General features: G+C 37.9%; 1 protein-coding gene and 1 pseudogene across 1 annotated transcript in view; one reads left to right on the top strand and one right to left on the bottom strand.

Moving 5' to 3' along the window:
- The window catches only part of LRRC66 (leucine rich repeat containing 66), a 30,938-nt gene extending 14,507 nt beyond the window's left edge, over window positions 1-16,431 (bottom strand). The window contains exons 1-2 of the mRNA XM_065545214.2: window positions 15,617-16,431; window positions 1,592-1,761 (exon numbers count right to left, since the gene is read on the bottom strand). Coding sequence (XP_065401286.1) covers window positions 1,592-1,761; window positions 15,617-16,112 — 666 coding nt within the window. The 5' untranslated portion in view covers window positions 16,113-16,431. The remainder of the gene's footprint in view (window positions 1-1,591; window positions 1,762-15,616) is intronic.
- LOC102120999 (small ribosomal subunit protein uS5 pseudogene) lies at window positions 2,220-3,134 on the top strand (annotated as a pseudogene).
- Window positions 16,432-17,621: the final 1,190 nt, after the last annotated feature.

The raw sequence follows: 17,621 nt of genomic DNA, 5'->3' as shown, positions 1-17,621 counted from the left end.
TGGAGAGGGGGGGAAGGGGGAGGGATAGCATTAAGAGATATATCTAATGTAAATGACGAATTAATGGATGCAGCACACCAACATGGCACATGTATACATATGTAACAAACGTGCACGTTGTGCACATGTACCGTAGAACTTAAAGTGTAATTAAAAAAAGGGGGATATAAAATATTTCATTAATAATTTCTATATTGATGACATGTAAAATATAATATTCGGTAAATAACACCACTAAGATGAAATTCACTTGTGTATTTTAACTTTTTCAGTCTAGCTACTAACATTTAAAACATTTCACTCTAGCTACTAACATCTAACATTTAAAATTGCATGTGTGGCTCACATTCTATGTTTCTATTGAATGATGCTGGCCTATATAAAGAATGGGAGTTGTGGTGGAGGTTATGGAGATGGAGGACTAAAGACTCTTCCAGACCATCTCGTAGTGCTACACTGCAGGCCACTCCGGTGTTGCTAAAGGACCACTGAGAGGAGATTTTACAACATTCTCCCAAAGGGAAGGGTGTGGAGAAAAGTGCTTGGAGGAGAAGGGGCTGAAGCTGCCAGACCTAGAACAGGGCTTCAGGAGTTCCTTAACGCTTACAGCTATTGGCACCTTGGGAGATTAACTGCAATGCGCCAGAGACAGGAACTATGGGGCCAAAATGTGACATAAATCTCCCCAATATGGGTTTGGACATTTAGAACTACATGTGGCACATGTGTTATACAAGTAGGGAAATATTATCATTATCATTTTTATTGTTTTGTGTCCAATTTTGAAATGGAAGCAACAGGGTCACTGGGTTTCAGAGGCCCATCTAGTCCTGGGTCGTTGACATCTTAGCATCAGCCAGGTTGGTTTACAGGGGCCTCCCCAAGCGTTCCATATTGCATAAGACCCCTGAGACCTTTCACCAATCTTGTAGCTTAGGGAGACAGCCTTACTAATAACTAAGATTTAATTTCTTGCCAACTGGTAAGTGGAATGTAGGAGTTGGATATAATTTGACTTAGAAAAATAATGTGTGTGGCCGGGCGCGGTGGCTCACGCCTGTAATCCCAGCACTTTGGGAGGCCGAGGCGGGCGGATCACAAGGTCAGGAGATCGAGACCACGGTGAAACCCCGTCTCTACTAAAAATACAAAAAAAAATTAGCCGGGCGCGGTTGTGGGCGCCTGTAGTCCCAGCTACTCGGGAGGCTGAGGCAGGAGAATGGCGTGAACCCGGGAGGCGGAGCTTGCAATGAGCCGAGATCGCGCCACTGCACTCCAGCCTGGGCGACAGAGCGAGACTCCGTCTCAAAAAAAAAAAAAAAAAAAAAAAAAAAAAAAAAAAGAAAAATAATGTGTCAATTCTTGCTGTTGAGTATTATGTTGGAGTAAAATTCATGTCCCTTATTGTGGCCTTTGATTTTTGAGGCAAGAAAGAGACTTGAGCTCTTTAAGGGATCTTAAAATAGACTAACAGTTTTTGATTAATAGCCAGTACTACTGGACATGAAGAAACTCTTCAACAGAAATATGCTTCTAATGTAATTGCCCATGTGTCTTCCTTATTCAAATATTATAAAAATGATTTTAGAACCTGTAATTTTTTGAGGTCCTTGAAGGCTTGTGGGTGAATTTTGAATATCTTGTTGCTCTTTAAATAGAGATTCTCCAGTTGCAGGCAGTTGTGAAAATCAGACCACCCTATTTGCAATATCCCATTGAATGACAGATCCAAACTCTGCAATGACTTCAGTTTCCACAGTCCTGTTAAAATGAAAAAGTAAGTTAAAATCTAAACTGGTGAAATTTACTGCAGCACTGTTTGTAATGTTGAAAAATTGGAGACAACATTAAGAGTTCTCAACTGAGGTATTGCTAAACAAAGTATAGTATATTAATACTATGAAATAATATGTAATCTCAAAGGATAATGAGACAGATCAACATGTAAACTGACTGAACAGGAAGAAAAAAGTTAAGTACAGAATAGTATAGAGTATAAGTCCAATGTCCTTGGGAAAAAGAGCCATATGCAAACACATACATAGATTTTGAGTGAGCAAGAAAAGGCCTGGCAGGAGATAAACTCAACTACTAGTAGTTACACTTAGGACTAGGATGATTGAGGGAAGTGAAGAGGGATAAGAAAAGAAACGTTGTTTTGAACACTTTTGAATTCTTTCTTTCAATGAGCATGTACTACTTTTAAAATAAGAGAATCACTTCTTCTCCAAGAAAACACCAAATGGCAGATGACGCCGGTGCAGCGGGGGGGTGGCCCGGAGGCCCTGGTGGCCCTGGGGTGGGGAAGGGCGGTGGCTTCCGCAGAGGTTTCGTCAGTGGCATCCGGGGCTGGGGTCCCGGCTGTGGACGGGGTCCGGGCCGAGGCAGCTGAGCTCGCAGAGGCAAGGCCAAGGATAAGGAGTGGATGCCCATCACCAAGCTGGGCCGCTTGGTCAAGGACATGAAGATCAAGTCCCTGGAGGAGATCTACCTCTTCTCCCTGCCCATTAAGGAATCTGAGATCATTGACTTTTTCTTGGGGGCTTCTCTCAAAGATGAGGTTTTGAAGATTATGCCGGTGCAGAAGAAGACCCGTGCTGGCCAGCCCACCAGGTTCAAGGCCTTTGTTGCTATAGGGGACTACAATGGCCACGTCGGCCTGGGTGTTAAGTGCTCTAAGGAGGTGGCCACCGCCATCCGTGGGGCCATGATCCTAGCCAAACTCTCCATTGTCCCCATGCGCAGAGGCTACTGGGGGAACAAGATTGGCAAGCCCCACACCATCCCTTGCAAGGTGACAGGCCGCTGTGGCTCTGTGCTGGTGCGCCTCATCCCTGCATCCAGGGGCACTGGCATCCTCTCAGTGCCTGTGCCCAAGAAGCTGCTCATGATGGCTGGTATAGATGACTGCTACACCTCAGCCCAGGGCTGCACTGCCACCCTGGGCAACTTCGCCAAGGCTATGTTTGATGCCATCTCTAAGACCTACAGCTACCTGACCCCTGACCTCTGGAAGGAGACTGTGTTTACCAAGTCTCCCTATCAGGAATTCACTGACCACCTTGTCAAGACCCACACCAGAGTCTCCGTGCAGCAGACCCAGGCTCCAGCTGTGGCTACAACATAGGGTTTTTTATACAAGAAAAATAAAGTGCATTAAGCCTGAAAAAAAAATAAGAGAATCAGTTAAAAATATAACCTTGATTGAAAGATATGAAAAATATTTATTTGACTGAACTATATAGTAAAACTAAATAATCTTGCTAAACAATAGAGGAAAAAAGTTGTTTTGATGCTTTATTTACATGGATAAATTCTTCCAGTTTTAAGATTTTTCTTATTCTATTTTTTTCTGAGGCAGAGTGTCACTCTGTCACCCAGGCTGGAGTGCGGTGGCACAATCCCCACTCATTGCAACTTCCACCTTCCAGGTTCAAGTGAGTCTTCTGCCTCAGCCTCCCGAGTAACTGGGATTACAAGTACCTGCCACCATGCCAGGCTAATTTCTTTTTTTGTATTTTTGGTAGAGACGGGGTTTTATCATGTTTGTCAGGCTGGTCTTGAACTCCTGACCTCAAGTGATCCACCGCCTTGGCCTCCCAAAATACTGGGATTACAGGCATGAGCCACCACACCCAGCTGTCTTATGCTATTTTGTAGCCATGTCCTTTCTTGTAGCTACTTATTGTTGACATTATGACTATTTCCTAGGCATTCTTGTGTTTTCCAAAGGTAGTAAGTTATAGCTAGATTTTGTTTTCCAGCAAAATAATCAAATTGAATTTTGGTCTCTGCCTTTGTATTTCACTTGATTTCAGAGAGTAATCAGGAGGTCCATTTGGCACTGAAAATAAATAAAGGTTCAGAAGGAGGTGCTAGTCATAGCTGTCTTTCAAATTTCATTTCCCATATGGGTTTCAGAAGGAAATGTTTGCATTTTTACATTTCCTTCTGCTCTGTTCTTGCATGTAGCCTGTGTCTTTAATCAACAGAACAAGATCAGGTTGGTTCAATTACAGGAGGCTTTATTCCTTGCCTACTGTCTGCAAGCTACTTATTGTAAGATTGATTATACAGGGAGATGACTTAATTGAAATGGCTGCATCATCAAGATTGTCATACGTTCATTTAATTGTATACATGCTAAGCAAGAGATCATCAGGACAATGAATCGATCAAAACATTATGGGCAAGGCAGTCAGTGCTGAGGACAAGCATGGACAACATGGAATCTTTACTCTTAAAAGAGTTTAATCTGATCCAATGATAAGACATAAACTCAAGGTAAAGTTATTAGTTATACAGAGTAGTTCATCACATGGACCGTCCGACCATAAAATTAATTTTTATTTGTTTGTTTGCCTATCAGATGATCAAGTCCTCTCAGGGCAGAATTCACATCTTTGAACTTTTGCAATGCTTGGTGGAATATAGTATACATTCAATAGGCCAGAGGCCACCATGTCTGGCTTGCATAGAGATTTAAAAATCATTGTACTGACATTAAAAATTCAATAAAAATTTGCATTTCTGGCTTCTCTTAAGAAAACTGGAAGTTCTAATTGGCACAAGATGACATTTGGCTGGAGCTGAATGAAGGCTGCCTGCTGTCGACGAGGGTATGAGCTTATAGAAGATTATCATTTCTTTGTACTCATGTCTCTGTCAAAAACAAGAAAACAGACTGGGCACAGTGGATGATGCCTGTAATCCCAGCACTTCGGAGGCTGAGGCGGGTGAATCACTTGAGGTCAGGAGTTCAAGACCAGCCTGGGCAATGTGGTGAAACCCTGTCTCTACTAAAAATACAAAAATTAGCCAGTGTGGTAGTGTTTGAGTCTAGGAGGCAGAGGTTGCAGTGAGTCAAGATCCATACCACTGTACTCCAGCTAGGGCAACAGAGTGAGACTCCGTCTCAAAAACAAACAAACAAAAAACAACAACAACGACAATGACAAAAAAAACAGGAAAACAAAGGATAGGCCAAGAAGACTTTTTTTTTTTTTTTTTTTAAATGGGAGAGAAGTAAGACATATTCAGCTTATTCTGGTAAAAAATATTTCCATATTGGTTTGGAAATGACCATTGCCGAAGTCCCTGTGCACTACCCTGCTGCCCTGAGCACTTACTTCAGTCTATCTTCTCCTTGCCCCCGGTCCAGCTGCACCTGGCTCCAGCACTACAGCCAGGAGGCATCCAACTGTGGAGCCCAGGCTGAAGGCCAGTTGTTAAATATTTTGAACATAACCTCTGGAGAAAAATGTTTCTTTGTGCATAGAAGCATATTCCTACATCTTTTAATATGCAAGCATATGGGTCTGTCAGAAAAAAATGCAAAATAAGACACCAATATGAAAGAAGCTACAGCGTTCTTAACATTTTCATGATACCTGCCTGGCCTATATAGGGATGCAAACTCATGATTCCTAAAATATCTCAGTGCTTAATTGAATTGAGTAAGTGCCCTAGGAGCTCAGTGGAGGCAGCGATCATGCCTAGCTTTAAAGTGATGGAAGAAATTATTTTTAAACTCCTAATTGTGTACTCTTTATGCTCTAAACATTTCACAAACATCTCCTTTTAGCCTTCACAAAGCCTGAGGAGTTATCAATATTTTACAAACGAAAAAAAATTAGGTTCAGCAAAGTTAAGAACTTTCTCAACAACACCATGGTGGGTGGAGCTGGAATCAAAACCCAGATCTCTTAACCATTACCCTTAACCACGCCCATCTTTTATTAACTAAAAACAAACAAAAACAAACAACCCTCCCTCAAAGCCACAAAAGGGTGGTCTGGGTCATGGAGTACATAATGAAATTGCCATATGTATTGGGGGTTGCTTAGTTAATCTGCTTGTGTCACGGAGTAATAGGGTGCTGGAGAGGAACTTAAGAGACTGAAGTTTATTCCACCTTTATTTGTGAGTTTTTGTTTGGTTTTGTTTTGAGACAGGATCTTGCTCTGTCACCAGGCTGAAGTGCCATGGCACAATCATAGCTTACTGTAACCTCGAGCTCCTGGGCTCAAGCGATTCTCTCGCCTCAGCCTTCAGAGTAGCTTGGACTACAGGTGTATGCCACTATGTCTGGCTATTATTTTTTTCTTTTAATTTTTCGTAGAGATAGAATCTCACCATGTTACCCAGGCTGGTCTCAAACTTCTGGCCTCAAGCAATCCTCCCACTTTGGCCTCCCAAAGTGTTGGGATTACAGGTGTGAACCACTGCTCTCAGCCCTGTTTGTGACTTTTGATGTGGGCCAAAGAAAATCACTTAAGGCCTCCATGCTTATTACATTCCTTAAAAATGGTTTTTCATAGCTGGAATTGAGACATGTCTTTGATTACTATGATCTTCAAGCTTTTGGAGTTCAGTGGAAGCCAGGTCCATTAGTTTGGATGATTGTTCATCAAATATTCATTGTCCTGTGGGCCAAATACACTTCCCCATCCCACTGAGTTGAGTTTGGCCATGTAATTTGCTTTGGCCAAAGGAATGGCAGCAGAGGTGGTGTGAGCAAAGATCTGAAACACGCTTATGTGGCAGGGCTTGCTTTCTTGGTTTCTGCTAGTGTCATTAAAATAACATGGCCTGGTAGCCTGCTGGTCCAAATGAGGGCCTTGTGGAACAGACTGGGACCCATGTGTAACTTTCAAGATAATAGGGATGAGCCCTTGAGGGATAACAACTAAGTATATTAGAGTAGGGTTAGAGCTCTTGACTGTCATTTTTTTTTTTTTTTTTTTTTTAATGTATAGAATCGAAGTTGTTTAGTGAGATCTGGCGGGAGTTCTACTAGCCTCAGGTGACTATGTGTGAATTATGCTGGATTAAGTTCTGTTAAGTTCTGACACTATCTCGTGAATGGGCTGATGCTAGGATGAAGATGAAGACAGAATCTGTTTGATAGGCTAGAATCGAAGATGGCTTCCCAACTCTGGTCTGCAGAAAATTCAGGGCATGATACCTAGCTGGCCCTGACTAGTGGGGATGAGATGCTCTGATATCAAGTTTTCAGGAAAAGAGCTCCTGATTAAATAATTTGACCTGGGTGAATTCCAGCGATCCGCTGCAGACATTATTATAATCTCCACACAACAAAGTAAATTTCAGTTGGATTATAAGTATAATATGCCTGAAAAATCTTCTCTGACAATTTTGCCATCCATGGAGTTAAGGCACATATAAATAAAATATTGGTGTAGTTGCACATGGGGAAAGCTGTTTTTGAAGATTAAAAAAAAGAAATTATGAAGGAAAATATTAGTACATTTGATTGCCAAAAATTTAAATTGAGTGTATATCAGGAACACTATAAAAAGAATAAAGATAAGGATGAGAGTAGATTTCTTATTGGAAATAATGCAAATTCAAAATAATGGAGCAACATTTAAACAAACTGAAAATCTTTAAAAAGGTCAGCCTAGAATTCCTTATTGAGTAAAAATATACTTGAAAAACAAAGGCAAATAAAGACCTTTTCAATAAAGATTTGAAAGCATTCATCAGGAGAAGACCTAGACTAGAAAAAATGTTCAAGGAAGTCCTTTAGAAGAACAATGAAACCAGATAGAAGTCCGGATATAAGAAAGGAACAAAGAGCTCCAGAAATGTATGTACATTAATTTAAATATTTTTTCTTATATTTAAGTTTCTTTAAAAGCAACAGTGAGAAGCAAAGATAGTAAAAACATATTGTGGAAATTATAACATATATAGGGGTAAAATGTAGGACAATACTTGCACAAAGGACAGAAGAGGGGAAAAAATGGGAGAACGCCATTGTAAGGTTCTTATGTTATAGGCAAGTAGTATAATACCAAATAAAAATAGACTGTGATCTTAAGATATATATTGGAAACCCCAAAGCTAGAACTGTAGGATATCCATAGATTATTGGATATTCATAACACACTTCTAAATAACCCATGGTACAAAGAAAAATCAAAATAGAAATAAAGTATTTTGACTCAACTAAAAATGAAGACATCACATATCAAAATTTGTGGGATGTAGCTAAACCATTTTTAGAGGGAAATTACTAATTTATTATTAAATTGCACTAAATGCCTATTAAAGAAGAAATGCCTCAAGTCATTGACTTCAGCTTCTCCTTTAAGAAACTTGCAAGAATGAATGAAATTGAAAGTAAGCAGAAGAAAGGAAACAATAAAGACCAGAGAAGAAATAAAGTAGAAAATGTAAAAATAATAGAGAAAAATCAATAAAACCAAAAGCTGGTTCTTTAACAACAATAAAATTGATTTAAAAAGACTTCTAGTCAGGCTGATCAGAAAAGATAAGATATAAATTATCAGTATCAATAATAAGAGAGATGGCATTACTACAGAGTCTATAGATATTAAAAGGATAATGAAACATTGTGAACAGCTTTATGCTAATAAACTACCAATACTCACTCAAAAAGCAATAATGTGAATACCCCTGCATCTATTAATGAAAGTAAACTTGTAATTAAATATCTTCCATGAAAAAAACTCCTGTTCAGATAGCTTCACTGGGGAATTCTATGACACATTTATGGAAGAAATAAAGCCAATTCTAAACAAACACTTCCAGAAGACGGAAGAGGAATAAATATCTCCCAACTCATTTTATGAGGCCCACATTACTCTAATACCAAAACTAGACATCAACAATATAGCAAAAGAAAATAATAACCCAATATTCCTCATGAACACAGATGTAAAATTTCTTAAAATTTTAGCAAATTGAATCTAAAATATATAAAAAAAGATAATAAATCATGACAAAATAGAATTCATCCCAGGAATGCAAAGTTGATTTAATATTAGAAAACACAATTCTCCAAATTAACAGACTGAAAAAAACCCCATATGATCATCTCAATGGATCCAGAAAAGGTCCTGGGCAAACTGGGAATAGAGAGAATTTCATTAACCTGCATACAGCATTTATGAAAGATCTAGCAGCTTTATTTTTAATAGCTAAAAAGACAACCTAAGTGTCCATCAACAGATAAATGAATCCTCAAGATGGAATTCTACATAGCAATGAAAAGGAATGAACTTTTTCCCCACAGTTCACAGAAGTTTTTCTTTCTGTCTTATTTTTAAAAATAATGTCAACTTTTATTTGAGAGTACATGTGCAGGTTTGTTACATAGGTATATTGCCTGATGCTGCCAGGTAGTGAGCATAGTACTCAATAGGTAGATTTTCAGCTTTAGTCTCCCTCCTCCCACACTCCTCCTCCTTCTAGTGGTCCCCAGTGTCTATTGTTCCCATCTTTATGTCTGTTTGAACCCAATATTTAGTTCCCATTTATAAGTGAGAATATATGGTACTTGGCTTTCTGTTCCTTCATTACTTTGCTTAGGATAATGGCCTGTAGCTACATCCATGTTGCTGCAAAGGACATGCTTTCCTTCTTCTTTAGAGTTCTGTAGGAGTCCATGATGTATATGTACCACATTTTCTTTATCCAATCCACTGTTGATGGGCACCTAGGTTGATTCCATGTAATTGCTATTGTGATTGGTGCTCTGATGAACATATGAGTGCATGTGTCTTTTTTGTAGAATGATTTATTTTTCCTTTGCATATACACCCATTAAGGGGTGTGCTAGGTCAAACTGTAATTCTGTTTTTAGTAGGAATGAACTTTTAATATACACAATGACATGGATAAGTCTCAAGATAATTGTGCTGAAAAAATAAGTTAGACCAAAAATAAAAGCATATATTGTATAATGCCTTTTATATAAAATTATAGAAATGCAAGTGAATCTATAACGAAACAGAAAGATCAGTCGTTACCTGGGTTGGGGAGAAGGGATGGGTGGAAAAGATAGATTACAAAGGGGGATGAGGAAGCTTTTGGGGTAACAGTTCATTATCTTGACAGTGGTGATGGTTTCATGAGTCAATGTAGTTCAGAGAGTCAGAGGACAGATCAGAAAGTGCTCAGAAAAAGGAAGAGCAGGGGCTTCCAATATTATGCAGACCTATATTAATATCAACAGAGGCACCAAGACTGTTGGCAAATACTCTAAACATCTGAAGACAGAGAATGAGAATCCCCTTTAATTATCTATTGTGCCTGAAATCAAGGAAGTTACCATTATAGTAAAGACCAGGGCGAGAAATACAGAATTAAAGACTCAGGACAATCAAGTGGCACTAAAGAGGAACTAACACTTTTGAACACCTGTCGTGTGCCAGGCACTATGAGAGATGTTTTACATGTATCATCACTCTATGTGTTAGTCTTGATATACACTGTCTCTAACCCTCACACCAACCCTATACATATAATTATTCCTAGTTAAAGATAAGGACCAGGAAGCTTTTTTAGGTTAAGTGACTTGTTTAAGGTCAATAAACAAGTAAATAGAGTAATATAAGATGTGTAAAAGAATTATAAGAGTAAATAGGCTGAGGATGGTGGTTGATGCCTGTAATCCCAGCACTTCGGGAGGCTGAGGCAGGTGGATCACTTGAGGTCAGGAGTTCAAAACCAGCCTGGCCAACATGGTGAAACTCCATCTTTACTAAAAATACAAAAAAAAAAAAAAAAAGTTAGGTGTGGTGGCAGGCGCCCGTAATCCCAGCTACATGGAAAGCTAAGGCAGGAGAATCTCTTGAACCCAGGAGGCGGAAGTTGTAGTGAGCTGCAACCATGCCATTGCACTCCAGCCTGGGTGACAAGAGTGAGACTCCGTCTAAAAAAAGAAAAAAAAAATTAGTAAATAAAAAGAATGGGAACTGAATATACCCAAGCATGTGGGGAGAGGGTGATTTTGATTTTGAATGCAGTTATTAGAGAATCCTCTTATTTAACTCCCCTCATAATATCAAGCCGAGATTTTCCAAGAGGAAGGTACATTTCTTCTGGAGATGAGAATAAAGACCAGGAAGTTCAGTTACTCCTCCTGGATGAAAACTTTTCCTTTACTTTCAATTTTAGATAATTAAGATTTTTTTTTTTTTTAAGGGAACTGGTTTGGTCCTTCAGATAACCTGGTTTGTTTAGGGTGTCTCAAGATGGAGTCGGAAAATTTAAGAAAACTCTTTCATGGTACTTGATTGCACTTCTCAATGGGAAAATGTGTTCTTTTAATATTTTTGCTTGGTGAGCCAATGTTCAGAGGGTAGTCAAATGAGTGAAAGAGGCTGTATGGTGCATTCATGGCTGGGGCTTGAACATCAGGGGTAGATTTTATGTTTCAAGAGAGGAGAGTTGAATGCCGGGAGGAAAATATAGAGGTACTTTGTGGAAAGGGAATTATTTATTGAACTGCCTTCTAAAGATTACAAAGGCCACAGTAGGCAGGAATTTTATTAGCCTTTGCATTTAAGTGGCCAGAGGCAGTTTTATTATTTCCAAGAAATGATCTATCAGAAAAAAAAGGCCATAGAAAGGATACTCGGACATTACACTTAGTAAATACACCCTCTGTACTATGAACTTCTTAAGTGCTCTCCCAAGTGTGATAACCTGATCACATAAAACAACAATATTCAGGGATTGTGGCTTTTAGTCCAAAGAGCATTAAGAATTGGAATAGAGTCTAGAATGGTCCTGGGTAAGATATTTGATTCATTAGGTCAGATCTTACTGTGGTCAAATTATGTAGGTGAGCCAAAGGCCTTGCCTTCTTAGTTTAGTGTCTTACATACTTTTTGTTTCTTTAGAACCTGAATTAGTTGTCAGTACATTGCTTATTGATAATTCCATAATCCAGTAGCAATCAGGATGAAATCTTTAATTTTCTATGAATAAAGGAACATAATATACTTTACTTTTTAATAATATATTGTGTTTTTTTTTTTTTTTTTTAATTCCACCAGTTTCAAATGTTAGGTACTATTTCATCTTATTTCTAACACATTTATCTCTTGGGTTCTGGAACTTAGTTGGTTAATGTGAGGCTGCTACATTTGGTCTATCAACCTAACTGGAATCCCAACAAGATGTTGTTCCTGCTACATTTCCAGTTACTCTGTGAGCACTCCAAAAATACCGCTTGATGAAGGTAAGACAGATTAACCAGAGACTGATCCCATTGTTTTCATGTTTTAAAACTAGTTTTTCAATTATTGATGCTATACTCCAAAAATATGGGAGGAAGGTGGAAACATTATTAAGATTAAATTCGTGGTTGGCTTCTGTTTTATAAATTGCATTGGCCAGCACCTCTTCTGGGCGTTTTCCCAACATGAAGCTTATTGATGACACCACAACTGACTCTGAAGACAGGGTTAGTTCATGTGATATCTCGCCCTTACAAAAGTGGGCTTTCCTGAGTGAAAGAAACTTTTCATTGGTTCTAGAAATAGTCCCCATTTTAAAATATGTGGTACATAGTTATGAAGGTTGCTTGACTGTTGCTTTCTGAGATGTCCCTAATTTATTATTATTATTTTAGATGAATGCAAGTGCCTATATAGTCAGACACAAATAATTATCTGCTCATGAATTATAGTGGGCTACTACTGCAATAATTGTTTAACATTTTAAAAAATAACTTGACGCCGGGCACGGTGGCTCATGCCTCTAATCCCAGCACTTTGGTACGCTGAGGCCTGCGGATCACCTGAGATCAGGAGTTTGAGACCAGGCTGACCAACATGGAGGAGCCCCTCTCTCCTAAAAATACAAAATTAGCCACATGTGGTGGCACATGCCGGTAATCCCAGGTGCTTGCGAGGCTGAGGCAAAAGAATCGCTTGAACCCGGGAGGTGGAGGTTGCAGGGAGCCGAGATCATGCCATTGCTCTCCAGCATGGGCAACAAGAGTGAAACTGCATCTCAAAAAACAAAAACAAACTTGAGATTTAGACAAAAATTAATTATTTGTTTCTAAATATACTGTTATTCTCAATTTATGACAAGAGAATAATAAAAACTAGTATTTCCAAGATAAATCTTCAGACAAGATTCTGAAGTACTTTTCACATATTTAAATTATGACAGTTTATTATGCCAAATTCCATGTTAAGTTAGGTCTTTGAGATACATTTTTTCATTTGATCCTCACAATGATCCAATGAGTAAATCTTATCTTATCCAGATGTCACCTATAAATAGACTTAGAGTGAAGAATTAAAGAACAAAGAAATAGGCCAAAAATAGGGTATGCCCTAGGCAGCATCTCTCTCTTACCAGCAGTTCCCTTCAAAATGAGATTTCAAAGTCAGAGCAACCCAGCCATAGTCACAGAATCATAAAATAGGAAAAGTTGTTAGAGGAGACTCAACCTAGTGAAAACTAATATGATGATTATGGGAAAATAATTTAAATAACAAAATACTATAGATAAAAGGACTCTGAATTATATCCAATCAGACTCATGCCTTATACTGAACTTCCAACATTTATATCTTTTCATTCATCTCTCTATGACTTCATTTGCTAGAATTTTAATAGAATTGCAGATATAGAATTTGCTCACTTCACTTCTTTTTTCCCCCTTCTCTTCAAGTTGAACATTTTTCTTGATCTTTTGGGAGGCAATAGCTTAACTCAAAAAAAGATGGATCTGTATCTGCATTTATAAGGATATTTGGTCTTTAAGTGGAACTGTATTAGTCCTAATCCCCAGTTAGCTCAGGGGAATTCATTTGCCTTAAGGAGAGAAACTCAGCACTTCCCTATTTACTCTTGTGGTGGGATCATATTTTGACCTGTTAATCTCTTACCTTCCTATATTTTCCTCTTGCTCTTTCTCTCCATTCACACAGAGACTAGGCTCCACGTTCATTGTCCCAGGGAAGGCACATGGCAAGGCAGAAAGTAGCTGAGTCTACAAGTCTTTCTGGCTTTCGTTATCCAAAACCCTAAACCTTTAGAAGAAAGTGGTTGCCAGACAGAGGGTTTTGAAGAAAAAAAAAAAACGGAGAAGAAATTTTCTCCAAACTGAAGAGACTGAAAAGAAATATTCTCTGGCTAGCAGGGGTAAGGAACATTCACACCTTGATGACTTGTTACGAGTATACGACTCTTGAGCTGGGTACAAATCCGGGCAAAGGCAGAGGAAAGCTGATGAAAGACTGATGTTAAGTATCCCTACGACTCCCCCTAATGGGGGCTCAGAATCAGAAATTATGTTACTACAGACAATAGAAGGTTATATCTCTAGTACACTTAAGTTTGTGGATTGAGATTCACATCTACCATACCAGTTAAAAATTTTTGTTATATTACATGTCTATATGTAGCTATAATGACGTCCATCAAAAAACAAAACCTGGAAATAACCTAGTGCTTGATTAAACCAGTTATGATATATGCATATATAAAAACTATTCAACTATTTGAAATATTTGTGAGGTGGCTTAATTATATAAAGATATTAAAATATTCTACGATATGAAAATACAAATAAGAAATATGGACAGTATGATCCAATTTTAAAAGAAAAAGGTACAAATAGGCATAAATAATAAACTAGAAGAATATATATAACATGAGTGACTTTAATTTTTCCCTTTAAATTTTTCTTCAGTTGTTAAATGTTCTATAAGTAACAGGTATTCTTCTTGTAATAAAAACAATACAATAAAAATCATAAAATAAAATGCATTTCATTTACACTGAAAATATGACACACTACTTTTATGGAGAAGGTCAGGGACAGAAGACTCCAACCCTTCTCAAACAATTCTGCTGACATGGTGACTGTAATAATTCCTATACCTGCTAGGCTATTATTGCCAAAATGATGCTTAAAACAAAGCTGGAGAAAGAGCATGAAAATAAAAACATGAAATGTCAGAACTGGATAATAAGAAAAACCAAATATGCGCAACTTGGAATGGAGAAAGAGAACAATATCCTTATACATTTTTTTGTATAATGTCTTATATAAAGTAGGTGCTTAGCAAAGAGTGAATGAGCCTGGAAACAAACAAGGAAAGGACATTAATTGTCTAGCACTCTGGAATATAAAAAGGGCAAAGGAAGTTTTGCTTTATTAACTTGATATATTTTCTAAAGAAAACATTGGTGTTTACTGTTAAGGGTCTCCAACATGGAGACTATTGAATGTCAGATGAGAATTTATGATAATAGGAGGCTATCTGGAGTACCCTGTTAGAAACTAGGATAAGGAATTCTGATTTTGACTTGATAACCAGAAGATTTACATACCAATATATAATATTAGGATACTTCTGCTGTACTTTTGGAGGACAACTAGATAGACTGAGGCAAAATGTACTCAAAGAAGAAAAATATTATGAATATGACATTTAATTTGAATTGCATTACATATTAAATATATTTGAACTAGTTATTGCTCAGTGCTTTTCTATATTAACAAATATATGATAACCAAAGTAGGTAACTTAGAATCACTCATTATTATTTAGCACTTACATACTTCTTAGTGTCTCGATAACTGCACATAACATTAATGTCAGATATACTAATGGGAGACTAAATTTCATTAGCTGTAAATTCCAGACACTATAACTTCCAATGCCACTAAGAAACTTTATTATACATACTCTGATCAAATTGCTTTACTTTCGGCTGTGTCCTTGAAGCTGAAAACAAATGTGGAATTCTTATGAACATGAAACACCTCCACGTAAGCATTGTTTCTCTGCCTAGTTAAAATTGTACTCACCCTTGGGAGTGTCACTGAGTTTATTTCTTTGAAGAATGAGCACCTTCAGCAATGGAAACCTATTTCTGAAGCTGCTTCTGTGGCGTTTCACCCATGAGGACTTAGGACTGAGTAGATCCAAGGAGAGGGAGTGGATGGCATTGTTGCTGAGGTTTAACACTTCCAAAGCATGTAAGTATGCAAAAGGGCTTAAGGTTATTTTTGATATGAGATTGTTACTGAGGTCCAGATGTTTTATTTTCCACTCTTCTTTTTTCATGTGAAACTGTAAGATAACTCTAAAGAAACTGAAACTTACATCCACAGTGGCTGCTGTTTGTGGTATGTCCACAGGTATATCATGCTTTCCGGTAAAAGAACAATTTGTCAGAACATATTCATTCCATTGGCATTCAGAATTGAATAAAATATTACTTTTTCTTGATGCATTTGTCATTATTCCAGTAAAATAAAGACCTATAACTATGGTAATGACTCTGAAACAGAGGTTTTTCATAATGCCTGGAAAAAGGAAAATGAATTGACTTATTCACAATAATATAAAAAAACTAACAGCAAATAAGCAGAAATTTTAATTTTCAATTTAAGATTTAGGAAAGTTATCCTGGTTGCTAATTTAAGCGAATGTTTGATTTCTTACTGGGGCATGAAAATGTAGCTACCAAAATGACACAGCCATAGTATAAAATTACATTTATGTCACATTTTAAAGAAAGGACTCCCCTGATTTTTCAGAAAATACATATTCACTTAGGCCTTACCTCTGCATCTGCTTTTCCAGTATTGTTCACTCTGCAGTGTGCTTTGGGATGAATGAAACCTTACCAAGATTAAAGACTTCCCTGTTTCCTTGCAGGCCATTAATACAGAGCAAAGTCTACTATGCTTATCTACAACATCGTATTCAACCATGTGGTTTATTACATAAATGACAACCAGTTACACTAAACCATGACCCTCCATAACTCTACGACTAAAAAGTTCAACTCACAAAAGAGGCTCTTATTTTTCATAACTAGAAGAATTACAAGCTTTGCTGTGTGGCTTTTGTGACTTTTCAAATCATTATGAAATCATTTAGATATATACAACATAATGTGTTATCAAATACATGTTCTGGCTCTGAACCATGAAGATGTAATAAGATACAGAAACACTGAGTATCTTTTGTACCAAAAATTTTTGAGAAGAAATTGAAAGTTTTTATAAAAGAAGTGTGTTACAATTCCTGAATGTATCATAAAAGTAATTTTAAAAATGGGTAATTTTTGTGATGTTTTAAACTAAATTCCACTTAAAAACCACTGTGTACAAATAATCCATTAATGAGTATAGGAGTTTCCAAGAAATCATGCCTTCCTCTGTTCTAATGGCACTCAGTTTAGTTTTCATCACTGCAGCAGTCTGAAACACTAAAACGACTTAACTGGGTTTCTTGCCTCTGCCTCTTGACTTTTCCTCTTCGTGATCCATCCTAGGTGACTCCAAAGGATTATTTTCCTACAATAATGTTTTCCCTATATTATTTCGCCTATAGTCCAAATCCCTCAGGTTGGTATTCAAAGCCTGTGTTATCTAGGTAAACTTATGACCTAGCTTGATAAGTTCATGTGGAGCCACTAAAAGATGTGGCTTGTGCAAAGAATGATCTATGAATATCGCATGCTGAAATTCACTTTCAATTCATTCCCACTTCCAAGTTCAATGCCTTTTCCTCTGAGCCATAGTCTTGAGATGGAGTTTCGCTCTTGTTGCCCAGACTGGAGTGCAATGGCACCATCTCGGCTCACCACAACCTCTGCCTCCCGGGTTCAAGCAATTCTCCTGCCTCAGCCTCCCGAGTAGCTAGGATTACAGGCATGTGCCACCACACCCGGCTAATTTGTATTTTTAGTAGAGATGAGGTTTCTCCATGTTGGTCAGGCTGGTCTCGAACTCCTGACCTCAGGTGATCTACCCACCTTGGCCTCCCAAGGTGCTGGGATTACAGGCGTGAGCCACGGCA

The sequence above is a fragment of the Macaca fascicularis genome, chromosome 5 (genome assembly GCF_037993035.2).
Source record: "Macaca fascicularis isolate 582-1 chromosome 5, T2T-MFA8v1.1".
Taxonomy (NCBI): Eukaryota; Metazoa; Chordata; class Mammalia; order Primates; family Cercopithecidae; genus Macaca; species Macaca fascicularis.
This window is presented reverse-complemented; position numbering and strand designations above follow the sequence as displayed.